At 40.3% G+C, this 15,771-nt stretch overlaps 1 protein-coding gene across 4 annotated transcripts; it reads right to left on the bottom strand.

Moving 5' to 3' along the window:
* Positions 1 to 310: 310 nt before the first annotated feature.
* LOC149022061 (ENHANCED DISEASE RESISTANCE-like protein (DUF1336)) lies at positions 311 to 15,082 on the bottom strand. Of its 4 annotated transcripts, XM_089150247.1 has the most exons (3): positions 14,815 to 15,082; positions 1,318 to 2,283; positions 311 to 917 (listed from the first exon to the last, which is right to left on the bottom strand). In XM_089150247.1, coding segments are annotated over exons 2-3 (951 nt in total). In that variant the 5' UTR covers positions 2,268 to 2,283; positions 14,815 to 15,082; the 3' UTR covers positions 311 to 916. The 4 variants fall into 4 exon arrangements, with proteins under 4 accessions (XP_089006373.1, XP_089006370.1, XP_089006371.1 ...); XM_089150244.1 differs by lacking the exon at positions 311 to 917 and having other exon boundaries at positions 1,314 to 2,283; XM_089150245.1 differs by lacking the exons at positions 311 to 917; positions 14,815 to 15,082 and adding an exon at positions 14,698 to 14,805 and having other exon boundaries at positions 1,314 to 2,283.
* Between the last annotated feature and the right edge of the window lie 689 nt (positions 15,083 to 15,771).

Consider the following 15,771-nt stretch of genomic DNA (forward strand, 5'->3'; position numbering starts at 1 on the left):
CAAATACTTCCACACTTCATAATTGAAAATAAATAATAACCTATTTTTTTGGGTAAAAATTGTAAGAGTATAATATGTCCTTCATCACTCATCAAAATAGATTGACAGTGGTGTTAACTCTAATAACTATACAAACTAATAAGTAATTACACTGGGTTATAATGCTAATGGAATTTTAATGATTTGAACTGAGTAGTGCTTCAGTCCATTTGGTTCAAACTAATTGGCCACTAGCAAGTTGGACCAGACCAGTTTTGAAATCAGTCGGTTCTTTAACCCCTAACCCATAAGCCTTGGTTTGGTTATATTTGACCTTTCGGTCTTAGTGGTTCAGTCTCAAAATTGACATCCTTAGATATTTTTTTTTTGGGGGTACGTACCCCCCCTTAGATATCAATATGACATAATATACGCTTTGGTAGATGATATGATATCTACATACAAAATAAACCATATGATATCCAATATCAATGCCACATTGCACTAAACAAATGTGGTATTAAGATGGTAAGACACTCCATACCAATTGATATTGAGTACAATAATAGTATGAGACAAATGTATGAAATGAAGGATAGCAGCATCTTATCTAAATGCCTATGAAGATATTTCATTATCAACAAATAAAGGAAATCCATGTTGACAACAACATAAATAACCTGACTATATGGCAATGATTCAAGTGGCCTATAAATACAAATGAAGAAAACCAAAAATAATTATAAAGAAGGGAAAGAAATACAGAGGAGACAATCTAATGCCTTCAGCTATGTCAAGCTGTTCAGAGTGTAATGAATTTAGTTGAAGGAAGAATCACTGAATCAACATGGAGTACAATATTCCAGATGGCTATTACAAACAGCTTCTTGATATCTAGGATTTTCAGGTTTCCTCGTCTTCCCATGAGCCAAACCAATCTGCAGACATATAACATATCCATGAATCCACAAACAAAAGCTGAAGGAGCACAAAGGATAAATCAGGATACCCAATCATTTTCTGCTAGGCTCTTAATAATTCCTTTTATGAAGTACACATCAAACACTAATTTCAACTAATTTCTTCCACCATTTTTCATGTTTCTAGCAAAGTCCTACTCAGGAAGACACAGTACAGAGATAGAGAGAGAGAAGAGCCATAAAACAAAGAATGGACTACAGTTAAGGACATCACAGATATGATAATTATGGACACAATCAGGACGTAAAATTGATAAGCCATAAATAAACCAAGAAGAATTGGGTATTCTTATAATTGAGTACTTATGAAATCAGCTCTGGGAAATGATTCTCCATGATATGAACATTGGGAATTTACCATTTCTTAATACTGCCGTCACTGCAGTCTTCATGATTGGCATTGCCATTGACATGTGCGGAGACGGAATCTGATCCGCTTTCCTGAGAGCCTGGGTGTACAAGATGTGAGAAGCCTTGTCCAAGTGATTTCCATAATCGTGTTGGAAGAGAAGATTGCGAAATCCTGACACCCCCAGTAGATGATTGCTCAATAGGTTTAGCTGAAGCTGGGCTCAAGTCCGAGAATCGTACAGCTCCTAAGATCCTCTCTGGAAGCTCTGATTCACTCTGACTCTCAATAAGAAATGCTAGGTCAACAGTCAGCATCGTGATGTAGCCAAATGCAAGATGAACAATTGCATTTGCAACCATTGAAGCTCCAATATCAACATCAACTTCAATGTGATTCTGTCCTACAAAATACTTACAGGAAACTGCTCGTCCAAGTATACATATTGCCTGCTCCCCAACAGCTCTTCTAACAATCCATGGACCCTTCGCGATGTTGGCTATCAATTTAAGCCTTGAGTTCCGATATCCATCATCCCCTTTAATAAACTGGTCCATCAAGGACCCCTCAGGGATTGCCTCCACTGCCACAAAATATGCCACAGCACTATAATTTTCCTTACTTGGGACTTGAAGATTGAAAGCCCAAACGAAGGGTTCATCACCTTCAGGAAACTCATCCTGCAGCGCCTTCCTAATGCGACTATCTGGATGATTTAAAACTTCCACAATCTTTGTAGGCCCTCTTATCCAATCAAATCCAAGAGGTTTTAGAAGGCAATCACCAGCAGGAATCTTTTTCCTTGTAGACAAGTACTCTGGACCTCTGACCATAAATTTGTCTCCAGGGGGGGATGCCCAACCACCAGAGCAGTTGTCTAGTTCACAGAGTGGAACAGCGCCTCCATGTTTCACCCTCTCTATCCATTCATGCTGGTTGTTGCTATCGCAACTAGCCATATGTAAACAGCGTGACCTGGTGACAAGCATGCATCAGGTGATTTTGGAATAAATAAAAACAGAAATGCCATTCAGTCTCTTAACACTTGGGCTGGTGAAACATAATACAAATATTCTCAAATTCCACATTACAAACAGGGAAGGGCTATCAGACCACACCACCATTCTCTATACATAGAGAACGTGAACATTTGTATGTAACTCATGACCAAAAGCAAACTTAGCAGTACTTTGCATTTTTTAACTTACAAAATATTTTAAGTAACTTTTCTTGATAAGTAATTTACTTAGTGCTAGTTCCTCCACAGATTTTATATAAAATTACCCCAAAAAAAAGCGCAAAATTGAGAGAAAGCAAGAGAACAACAGAAGAACTAGTAAAAAGTCGAAGAGGAACAAACAGAAGACAAGAAAAAGAGCAAGAAACTTTTTTAGAACCTTATCAACCAGCAAGCATTTAGACCACGAAAAGAAAACAAAAGAAAGTGTGAGAAGCTTCTGGATGAGTCAAGGTTGAATGGGGTGAATCACATCTAAAGATATAGCCACCAAATAAACTGCCAAATAGGAAATAATAAAATAAAAGGTGCCCACCTTGAGATTCCTCTCAAGGGTAATCAACAAAATAAACCATGCCCACTAGGACTTAAAAGCACACTAACAAGTACAGGTAATATAGGCTTGGAAACGATAGAATCTAGGGTTTCAAAAAGCGAATTTGCACCGCTAATGATAAATTTCAAAAGAACTGTGGCAATTCCGTATTTTGGAACAGTACAGGACCCTATTGGACACTGGAATCAAGAAGTAAATAATTCCAAAGAAAAGAACCTCGCCAAATTACAGAACACAATGGAAGTAATATAGAACAGATTATGGGAAGGGGGGATATTAACTAATAGAAATCTATTTTCATCCAAAAGTAATGAAAATCATGTATTCTTTTATCCCACATTGGAAACAGAGCACATTACCACCAGCACCAAACAAGTTGACCAAACTCTCCTAAATAAGCTAAATCAAATGAAACTTTAGGACTAATTCCTAGACCTCTTAGTGATGGCCAATAACAGACCCAAAAATCAGGTATAATAATACTAATATTACCAGCAAGATGGATCTGGTGGACTCTAAAGACCAGCAGAAAACTCTGAGCTGAATTTCAAAATGGAAAGATCCTTTTGATTCGAACTGATCAGCTAGAATCTGCCCCTGGTTAACAGTCAAACCAAAGAACTTCACTCCCAAATACTTGGATTGTGGAGTCTTCGACTCAAGCTGAAGGCTGCAAAAACCGCCTAAAAACAAAACACAGGTTTAAAGAACTTAAACAGTAAGCAGAAAATAGGAAGAAGATCAACAGAAGGGTAAATCAGACCTGGAAAGGAGGAGAAAGCCAACTGACCCAACCCCTGGCATATGGCAGCATGCATATAAAATTGGTGTTATCCAATTGATGCAATATATCAATTGTGAATAACGCAGAAAAGGGGATGCTTACATATAGCTTTGACTACCAGTCACTGCCTAACAAAATTGACTCCAACTTGGAAACCGAAACAAAATGAACTCCTACCAATCAACAGGCACTCTCCCACAAAAAAAAAAAACCCAAATCAAAGTAAGAAAAAGTCTGTCTTCCCTAAAAGTAACTACCAAAAGTAAACCATCCTTGGAACTAAAAGTCAAGTTTAAGCCTTGTTCTCCTACCTAGGCTTCTCACCTGGTTCATCGGTTTCAACCAATCTAATGCAATTGCATCAGATTAACTAGAAGCGTCAACAACTAATCCTCGCACTCTTTTGAAAAGCCAAATAACATTTTTCATAAGAAATTTAAAAAAAAAAAAATCCAACAATTAATGCATAAACCATACAGTTGTATAAAAAAATTCATGAGAACTTAAAAAAAATAAAAACAAACACCAAAAACCAAAAACCAAAAACAATAAATATAAAAATAAAAATAAAACAAACAAACAAACACGTATTAACACAAGTCAGACAGTTGTATCATAAATTTTGAGGCACCAAAGGTTTTGTCAGGGCCCTGGTCAAGACACCCATAAAACAGGTTTAGTTTAGGAAATTTCATGATATGTCAGTGATGGGTATTCTAAACACTTAACGGTTAAGGTTTACAACATCTAATGTAAACCTTGAATCACAGGAACGAGGAACCAAAAACAGCGACAGAGGTTTAATTATACAGAGAAAAGACAAGGTTGATGTGGCCATAATTCTGATAAAGTGGACTAACAAGGAAGGTAAATAAACACTTAAAAGTTAGAATCAGTATTATCAGTTAGAATCTAGCATATTAAGGGATTACTAGATTTGGTAAGTTGCTGATGAAATTATGGAATCAGATCTAAGAACATCAGCATAAAAGCATGTAGAAGGTAGAACAGCAAGGAAATAGAGGTGGGTGAATGGGTTTAGCATAAAGAACTGACAAAGAGAATATAAAAACAAAGACTACCAAAACAAACTTTTAAGACTATAGTAGTAAATAACTCAAAGATTAGCAGCTAGAACCAAAGTCGAAAAATAAAGAAAGAAACAAGACAGTAGTGCAAAATAATAGCAGGTGTTGTGCAAAACAGTAACTGAAGCAATAGTATAAACAAGACAGAGAAAGTTGGTTCCACAAGGTTCAACCTGTGGCAGAATACTGCTATCATTGATAGGAGTGATGGCAAGATTGTTAAGTGCCTAGATATCCAGGTGATTTCTTAGTGGGCAACTTGATTACTATCACCTTAAGTTTTGACATCCCTCAATCATCTTACAACTATGGATGGAAAAGAGAAGAAAGGGAAAAAAAAAAAAAGAAAAAAATCGGGCCGAGAAGACCCCCACAAAAAAAGCTATATTCGACAAGGAAAGCACTCCCAGGAAACGATTGACAGTTTGAAGAGTGAAGAGAGTCCTGTCGTTTTCAGCAGAGTCCTAGTGCATTCAGGCGACTGGCAAATTTGAAGCATGAAGAGTCCTTCTGCGTTAAGGTTATTAGAATTAGATTTAGAGAGTCAAGAGTCATAATACATCTAGGTTAGAGTTACATTACAGTTAGGTTTCTTTTGAAGAGTCCTACTCGAAGTAGGCTGATTTTGTTAATTAATTCGATAGGAATGTAATTGCTATAAATAGGGGGAGGATGAGTAGAAAGGATATAGAGAGAAGTTTATGTGAGAGCCATTGCTCTTGGGTAGCCGTAGGAATCACCTACTGCTGGTAGATTATATTGTTTCTTATTCAACTTTTATTCAAAGTCTCGTTTTTCTTCTTGAGTTATTCCACCTTGTTAAGTAACCTCATTCGGGTACCTAACAAATTGGTATCGAGCCATCGATTCTAGGGGATGGTCAAGAGTCGAATGGAGCGAGAGGGTAGAGGAATTGGAAAGTATCGTGAAAGAGATTCAAGGTCAAGTGGGACTCCTAGCACAAAACATGAGAAAGGAGAAAAGGCCAATGACGAGTTTAGAGATGAATTAAGGTTCATGTTATCGCAAGGAAAATCAGCGAGAGATGCATACCTTAATGCCGGAGGTGACTAGAACCGATGGAGTTCAGTTACGACAAGCGTACAATCGAAGCAGAGAAACCGAGAGACTTCCTTCCTAGACATCTTGAGATGCCAATTTTCACGGGGGAAGATCCGATGGGATGGATCGCACGAGCTGAAAGGTACTTTGATCTGCACAAACTCGGCGATGAAGAGAAACTCGAAGCGCAACCCTTTGTTTTGAAGGTGCGGCACTAGGATGGATACGCTTCCGAGAAGCTGCAGCAGCCATTGTCATCATGGAGAAACTTGAAAGAATCAATGATCTATCGATTTAACTCAGCACAGACTGAAGACTCCCAAGAAGCATTGATTAATCACAAGCAAAGTGGAACGTTTGCAGCATATAGAGAAGGGTTTGAGAAATTAGCGCGACCGGAGCGGTAGATGGAGAATGGTTGAAGGGGGTGTTTTTCGCTGGTTTAAATGAAGAAGTAAGGGCTGAAGTTCGATTATTTGGGCTCACCAATTTGGGCCAAATAATGGACCGGCCCAAGCCGTGGAGGACAAAAATGGAGTGGGGAAAAATAAGAAACCTCTTTTGGCCCAGCCCACTCAATCAGCCCAAAATCTAACCTCACGTGTTATTAACTTCAGCCCACCCAACACCAATATTAAAGGAACCAATACGGTTCGGGGAACCGGAATGAACCAAAGCTTTAACGGTTCGGTTCGGCCAAACCAAATAAGTGAACCCGCGTCTTCCTCTTCACAATCTCGACCTGCAACTACGGCTGCGACGGGGAGCTCGGGACGCTCACGTTGGTTATCCCGGGGAAGAAATCAAAGATAAAATGGACAAAGGGGTATGTTTCGGGGTGTGACGGCCCATACTCCAAAGGCCATCGATGCCCTCGAAGCAACTAAGGTTGCTTTGTTACTCCGACGATGATAGTCCGAAGTTGCGGCGGCGGAAGGAGTGATCAATGATGACGATATGGAGCCGGTGCTTGAGACGGAACTCTCGCATACCTCTTTGGTGGGGATCGATTCACCACACACCCGAAACTAACGGGACAAATAAATGGCTATGAAGTCATCATTCGATCGATTGTGGAGCAACGCACAATTTCGTCGCTCGAGAGTTGGTGGAGCCGTTGGGATTGGAAATCCAGAAAACAAAATTTCAGGTTGCTTTGGGCGATGGGACGATTAGCAAAGGTACGGGGATTTGTCGTGATTCCGATTCAGCTAGGCGGCGAGGTCTTTGTGCAAAACTTTTACCCTTTCAATTTGGGTAGCATTGATATAACTGGCGAGAATGGGGAAAGGAAGGGAGGGGGGAGAACCAGAGCTTTGAGTGGGGGACGAGGAAACTAAATGGGGATCCAACCGGGATTAGAAACAACATTGAAGAGTGTGCTGGTGGTTAAGGGTGGTGATGGATGGACAACCGGACCGTCGGAGATGATATAGAGGTACAAGAGAGACGACGAGTGCACATTTATTAAGGACTTTGCTCAATTATTTGTGAACCAACGAGCGCGCCAAGAAGGAAGCAAGACCACGGATACGGTTAGCCGAGAGGAGTAACCCACAATATTGACCTATCGTTACCACATTCTCAAAAGAACGAGGTGAAAGATTGGACGGGAAATGTTAACGAGCGGGATTGGTACGACCTAGTGTGAGTCCTTACTCGTCGATCGTTGGTTGAAAGAAGGATGGCGGATGGCGTTTACGCGTGGACTATCGTGCGAATAAACTCACGGTTGACAAGTTTCCATTCTGCAAGGAAGCGTTGGATGAGCTAGGCGGAGCCACGGTGTTTACCAAGCTTGATTTGAAAGCGGGATACCACCAAATTAGAATGACGGAAGGTGATGAAGAAAAGACGGCTCGACACAAATGGGCATTACGAGTTCGGTGATGCGTTTGGGCTCTCGAATGCTCCAGCACATTTCAATCACTAATGCATGAGGTATTTGAGAACACTTGGAAAATTTATTTTGGTGTTCTTTGACGATATTTTGGTGTATAGCAAGACCATGGAGGAACATGTGGCCCATGGAACCACCTATACTCCACAAGCACCACCTTGTAGTCAACCGAAAAAATGCTGTTTGGGGTTGCACGGAGTATTTAGGACATATCATATCTAAAGACGGAGTCAGGCGGACCACGGAAGATTAAGTGCATGGTGGAGTGGGAAACGAATCTTAAAGCCTTGGAGGATTTTAGGATTAACGGGTATTACGCAGATTCGTCCGAAATTATGGTAAAATGCCGCTCCACCACAAACTTATTGAAGAAAGATGCATTTCGGTGGGGTAACGAGGCAACGGCGGGTTAATGCAAGACAGCAGACAACGTTGGATTGGGAGGATTTCACGAAAGAGTTTTGGTAGAGGGATGCTGGGTTTTGGGCTGGGTGGGTTTTGATGCAAGAGGGCCATCCCATTGCCCGGAGCCAAGTGTTGTCCCTGCGACAAACCAAGTGCGTCATGAGAAAGAACTAATGGCAATAGTACTTGCCATTCAAAAATGGCGTCATTACTTGATGGGAGACATTTCAAAGTACGAACGGATCGAGAAAAGTCTGAAATATTTCTTGGAGCAGCGCATTGTAGCTCTGATCAACAAAAGTGGGTCTTGAAACTTTTGGGATTTGATTTTGAGATATTGTATCGTCGGGTAGCGAAAACAAAGCCGCCGATGCTCTCTCGGAAGGTGCGGGATGATAAGCGGCTTTATTCGATGACAACGGCAACGGCGGAAAGTGGGGACTAGATACGGCGGTACACGCCTCGGACCGTTACGGAAGATCGTTCAAGCCTTTGAAGGGATCCCAGGACTACCCCGACTACCGCTTCAAAAGGGCACCTTACTCTATAAGAATCGGTTAGTCATCCCGATGGGTCACCATTAATTCCCAAATTACTTTGAGTATCATTCTACCCCATTCGGTGGGCATTGGGGTTTTTGAGGACTTACGGGCGATTAGCATTGTGGTATCTTGGGTAGGAATGAAGGCTGCTGTCCTCGAATTTGTGGCTAGTTGTGATGCTTGTCGGCGAGTAAATATCAAGCCATGAAACCCAGGACTCCTTAACCACTACCAATTCCAGATCGCATTTGGGAAGACATTAGCATGGATTTTATTGGTGGGTTACCCGGGACTAAGAGTGGAGATACCGTGCTTGTTGTAGTTGACCGGCTATCAAGTACGCGCATTTCATCGCTCTTTCACACCCTTATTCCGCCAGGATGTGGCTATCTCGTTCAGCAAGGAGGTTATCCGCTTGATGGGTTCCCTCAACCATCGTCTCCGATCGAGATCGTGTCTTCCTTAGTAATTTTTGGATGGAGCTTTTTAAATTAGCGGTACCAACCTCAAGTTCAGCGGTGCCTACCATCCTCAAACGGATGGTCAAGCGAGAGGTGGTAAATCGCAGCCTTGAAATTTACCTACGATGTTTTGCGCTCGCCAACCGAAGGACTGGATTAATTGGTTACCGTGGGCCGAATATTGGTTCAATACGACGTTTCATTCAGCCACAAAAATGACTCCCTTTCGGGTTGTGTATGAGAGACCCCCCCTCTCTGTGTTGGGAGGATGGTCGATCTAAAGTGGATGAGGTTGATGTGTTCCTCGAAAGCGCAATCGGGTGTTGGAGGATCTCAAAACAAATCTGCGGGTGGCCCAAGATAGGATGTGCAATTCCGCGGATTCAAAGCGTAGGGAAGTGCATTATCAAGTGGGGGATGAAGTTTTTCTTAAGCTACAACCTTATCGCTTCGAAACTCGCCAAACGGCCCAATGAGAAACTCAGCCATCGCTACTATGGGCCGTACCGGATCATTGAGCCGGTGGGACCGATCGCCTATCGTCTACGTTTACACGATGATTCACGGATCCACCCGGTGTTTCACGTTCCACGGTTGAAGCGAGCCAGGGCAGCACATTAAGCCGCAGCCGCTTCCAACTTGTTTGCGGGGAAATGGCGAGTTGCAGCTCACACCGAAGCCTTGCTCAACATTCGTTTCTCTACTCGAGGTTCGTTGGAGGTTTTGATTCAATGGAAAGGACTGCCGCCTTGTGAAAATACTTGGGAATCTTATGCTGAAATACGGTCCCACTTTCCAGATTTTCACCTTGAGGACAAGGTGAAACTTTTGGAGGGGAGTATTGATAAGCCCACGATATCAAGAGTCTATATTCGACAAGGAAAGCACTCCCGAGGAAACGATTGACGGTTTGAAGAGTGAAGAGAGTCTGTCGTTTTCAGCGAGAGTCCTAGTGCATTCAGAGCGGTGGCAAATTTGAAGCATGAAGAGTCCTTCTGCGTTAAGGTTATTAGAATTAGATTTAGAGAGTCAAGAGTCATAATACATCTAGGTTAGAGTTACATTACGAGTTAGGTTTCTTTTGAAGAGTCCTACTCGAAGTAGGCTGATTTTGTTAATTAATTCGATAGGAATGTAATTGCTATAAATAGGGGGAGGATGAGTAGAAAGGATATAGAGAGAAGTTTATGTGAGAGCCATTGCTCTTGGGTAGCCGTAGGAATCACCTACTGCTGGTAGATTATATTGTTTCTTATTCAACTTTTATTCAAAGTCTCGTTTTTCTTCTTGAGTTATTCCACCTTGTTAAGTAACCTCATTCGGGACCTAACAAGGCCCCCCCCAAAAAAAGGCCACCCACGCTTCCCCGCCACCAAAAAAAGGGAAAAAAAAAAAAAAAAAAAAAAAAAAAAAAAAAAAAAAGAGGGGGGGGGCCGCCCCACCCCCCCCAGGGGGGGGGGGGGGGGGGGGGGGGGGGGCTCCCCCCCCACACAGGTAAGAAGTAACAAAAAATCCCCTCCTCTGGCCCCGGGGCCGGGGGGGGGAGCCGCTCACCAAAAGAAAAAAAAAAAAAAGTTGTCTAGCCATGAATGATGTGAGATGTAGACAAAGGTGAGAAGCCTATTAGGTTAGTGAGCAAGGTTATGGGTTAGAGGCTTTGGTCACATCCCCCACTTATTCCTTATCTTTCCTGTTCTATCATTCTTCCCCCTTGTTTCTATATCTTTACCTGCTACAAGGATGTAAAAGTAAGGCTTCCAGCCCTAGAGTATCCCAAATTTTGCTGCTGTTACATAATAAGAAGACTATTAGTATTGATCCACAACAGAAGATGATATCAGTCTCTGTTCCACCCTGCAGCACCATCGGTTGCCATCCTGTAATAGCAATTTGCAGGCCATGATTCCTTCTGTTTGTCCCATCAACTACCTCTCAACCTTTGGAGTTTATCACTCTAGAAATACTCCCCCCAGTTGGGAGTATCAACCAAATCTCTTAGTTGGTTGTATTGTGGCTGTAAGTTTCTACCTTCTTCCTACAGTTTTTAATTTGTTTCATGAATAATTATCCACATCCAGCCTTCATGAATCATTACCCACATCCAGCCATCAGTTATTCTTAAACTCTAGTTGCTAATATTGGGTTTGACCGTTTGAGTTGTAACAAGTGACCTATCCAACAGATGATTCAGAGATTTTGAAGGTTGGCATTTGTAATAATGAGTTGAAAACAAAAAGTACAGATAATAACTCAGGCCGATACATGAAACTTCTACTCCATCTATTCCCCGGTTTTCAAAAAAACTAGCCCCTGAGTCTTGCAGAAAGGTCAGAATAAGGAAACTTCAATGGGTGATTGTTTACCAATTTCTTCAATTCGAACAAAATCCAAAATATAAAGCTTTTCAACCAAATGTTTGTCTTGAAACATGCCAGGAAGAGTGACAACATGACAGAACAAATCTAGTCATGATTGCATCTTCCACTAGCTCATTTTCTGCACAAGCCTCAATTGAAAGGAAATTCCTCATTAAGCTCAACAGAAACAGCTTCTCAATCCCCCCTTCAGATGAAGAGAATACTTATTACCAAAAGGAATGAAAAGGGGGGGGGGGGAGAGAAGAAACACACCACAAACAAATTAGAAGTGACTGCCATTACAAGGGGAAGGCAAGGGCCTAAGAAAGGAAAAGCTAAAAACCTCAAAAAACCACAACTAAGATATGAAGCCAGAGCCATGGATTAAATTTTGGTCGAAACTCGAAACTAGACTGAAATACCTGCAAATTTTGAGAACGAAATGGAATGTCAAAATTTTTGTCCCAGTACCCTTTTTTTAAACCGAAAATTGGGAAATTTTCAGTCAAAACTGGCCATAATTTAAGGTTCAACCAGTTTTGGACATAACAACACAAACCCAGGTTATAGATTACACTTTTCAATCAGATAGTTCCCAATTCCGCCAGTGGAGATTTTGACCCCCCTTGAGATTTTTTGCACTTTCTATTATGGTGCAAATTTCAACGAGCTTGGTGGGCTCTATGGGATCCATGAGCTTAGAAGATTCTAGAGCCTCCACCTCTAAAAGATCAAGATGGTATAGACCCGTCGATTCCCAGTCACACGAGAGTGCTATTCACAGTGTTGGTTATGCTTCTGGTTCCAATTATGAACCTTATGGTGTCTCTCCAGCTATCAAAGTGACACTAGCGGAACCTATGTTTATGGACCTTATGGTGTCCCTCCCAACTACGAAGGTTCTTCTTTGGGGATATGTACGCTTCTGGACCAAATCTTCGACATTCAACCACAACCACGAGCCCCTCCATCAGGATTTAATTTTCAGGACTTCCCACCAAAATGATTTCTTAGCCATGTGGAGGAGGTGACATATAGAGCTGCAGTTGTCGACTACCTCGACAACCTTATGGACCATATGTCATGGGACATTATTGTACTTGGTATGGGGAGTAGAGATTACAGGAACACATGTATTAGACCTAGCACTAGTAGGCTAGCATAGTAGCAGTGTATTACTTCTGTTCATATGTGGTCTGATTGTCTATGTACTTGAAAGTTTGAAATTTTGAAATTTGTAAGTTGTAAGTTTTAACTTTTAGCTTGTAACCATTACCATGTTATGTAAATGTAATACAATTGGAACTTCTCGGTTCTTGTCATATGTCGTATGTACTTGAATGTTAGCTTTTCAATGGTTTTTTTTTTTTTTTGGGTAAAATAATAGAAGTACTGGTTTCAACCGAAATTTCGGTCGAAACCTGAAAATTTCAGACTTGGTCTAGGTTAAAACTTTTGTTTCGATTGAAGTTTGCACCATGGCCAAAGCACGGGGAGTAATTTCGGTCGAAATCTGAAAATTTCAGTCTTGGTATGGATTGAAACTTCCGTTTCAAACGAAATCTGCACTATGGCAAGAGCATGGGGAGTTGGCAACACCAAGCAAAACCCTCAATGAAGATTAACGAAACAGATCTAGCTTCAAAGGAAGCACATGAACCAAACATTAAAGGACCCCTTGAAATAAAAGATAGACCTGCCCTACCACAACTGGTTGTCTCTGCATAGGACATGACCACAGATCGCCAACTTAAAGGTAATAGCTTCTCATTGTTGGACAAGGAAATTCCAGATTGGATCACTTCTTGGGATAATGAGGGCAACTTTGCTGCACCAGTGAAACACAAAAAGGTGGGCAACAGAGAGCAGAAGGAAGCTGTGGGGGAGAACCACTAAGAGCACGAGACAGGAAGGGTCAGGATCAGAGAGGCAAAGGAGGGGAGTAGCCACAGGTAGTCCTAGGTCAGAGAAGAAAGGCAGCCAGCAGAGGCTGGTTAGAGGAAGGCAGTGGGGAGAAGTAGGCCAAAGGATGATAATAGGACGATGCAATAGGTTATGGATCACAGTGGGGAAAAGACAGATAGAACCCACGATCGAGATAGGAGTAAGGCTATACTTAATCACCTCATCTCAGACCCAGGCTTAAAAAAAAAACAGAGGAGAGTCCTTTGGTTCAAACACTTATTTTAAAGAATAAATAAAGACCAAAAAAAAAATGAAATTTCTCCCTTACGCAGAAAAGACAACCACAAAAAAATTATTGCATGTATTTAGCCTACATTATTACTATAAATCCGCGTTAGAAAGCACAAATCAAAGCCTCAAACCAAAAAATAGATGATAAACTGCACCCAATCTGCAATAAAAGCTTATTAAATTTCTGAACTGAAAACACTTAGGGCATATGCGACATTACATATCAATAATATCCATAGTTCCATACATGAACCAAAAAGTAACCAAACTCTCAAACAGTTAATTTGAAATTTCTAAGCTTTAACCTAGCACACTTGTTAAATTGTTATTATCAAAACTGTGATATAAAAATGTAAAATGGAAAATGGAAATACTGCCCTCAGTGGCAGCTTCAGATGCTCTTAATTTCTTGACATACACAATTTCAGAAAAAATGTTGTTCTCTTTGTTTCTTTTATTCATTTTCGCAGGGTGTATTATGATAGAAGAACAAAACCACTACAGGTTAAAAATTCCCACACAAAAAGGTTAGCATTAACTTAATTCAACATTTTTTCATTCCTTTTTTTAATTCATTTTTTGGGAAGGTTTTGGAGGTGGGAGAGTGGAGATGTTGGGGAAGGCTTAAATACCAACAAACGACCGTAACACTAACATCTAGATCAAAGGTGTCAGATTCTATCTCTTGACAGAGAAAAAGGCTCACAGCTCCCAACAGAAATATACGCCAAACTTGCAATCATAAGCATTTGATATAACTAAAACTTAGCAATAAAACGGAAAAATCAATTGTAAATCATTCAATAAAATTAAGGATAAAACCGCGGGTTTGCAAGAAGCAAAAATTACTAATTCATTCAATAAATTCCAGCCCTATCATAAAACAAGTATTTATCAGAAAACGATAAATTCCTTCCAAACCCAGACACTATTAAACATGCAAATTATCCTGTATTTACAAAATTGGTTAATGAAACCAGGTAACAGGTATACTAATCAAACACTAGGACAAAGAGCTACCATTCTAGCTTCTCCCGCTGTGAATTGACATGAACATATCTCAACCAAAATTTAGTGCTGGTAAAGAGAATAGAAGAGAAACAAAACAAAAACAAAAAAAAAGAACCCTAAACTTACCGCAGGATGATATTCTGTACCAATTTTTAGGAGGTCCAACGAAGAGGTAACTTTTCAGCCAAAACAAGAAAGATTTTGCAGAGGTAACTTGCAAGTCAAGATCATAAGACAAGAAGGATATACAGTGAGAGGAAAACCAATCTTGTTCCTGTTGGTTTCTTTCCTTTTCTCTTTGCGTTTCGAGATCATGAGACCAGATCATTCGACAGTCAATCTATCGACGAAAACCGAAGTATCTTCTTCGTTGTCACTTTCTCTTACCCTTTCCCTGTCCCTCTCCCTCTCCTTACTTTCTTTTTCTTTTTTTCTTTTTTTTTTAATTAATTTTAAATCAGGATTATTTTTTTGGGTAATATTTAGGATTAATTATTCATGTCCTTCTATCATAGTTTAATTACTAATTCAACCACACTCCTTAGAAACTGGTTTATCTCCTCAAGGAAAGACTTCCAACGGGGATGCTCAAGTTTTTCCTCGGTCGAACTCCGACAGTGTGAGAAATAGGTCGGTTAATCCTCAAAAACGGATCAGAAAAATAAAATTTTTTTAATTTAAAAAACAGTGTTTAATGCTATGGTGCGACACCGCTGTAAATCTCTCTCATCTGTAATGTCCACTAGATTTTTTTTTTTTTTTTCGCCAAATCCACTAGATATCTTTTCACAAGAGCATTTGTTTTCAATTAGTAAAGAGAACACGACAAAATTTTCTGTTAATAGAAGAACACGGTTCCACCGCTTTAGGTTTGGGATAAATTTTTTTCCTTACTAAGGGCAATATTATAATTTCACATAAAAGATAAATAATAATAATAATAATAACGCTTAGATACCATTTTTTTTTTCATATTTTTCTCACCATACCACTATTTGCACCATAATATTAAAAATAAATTTTTAAGATAAAAAAGATAGGTATAAATGTCATTCTTAATTATTATCATTAAATGCCAATGAA

Source organism: Hakea prostrata, chromosome 3 (assembly GCF_041222555.1).
Source record: "Hakea prostrata isolate BN-2017 chromosome 3, UWA_Hpros_2, whole genome shotgun sequence".
Classification (NCBI taxonomy): Eukaryota; Viridiplantae; Streptophyta; class Magnoliopsida; order Proteales; family Proteaceae; genus Hakea; species Hakea prostrata.

Coding starts and splice junctions, on each gene's coding strand:
- LOC149022061 (XM_089150244.1), bottom strand. CDS start 2,267: ATGGCTAGTTGCGATAGCAACAACCAGCATGAATGGATAGAGAGGGTG.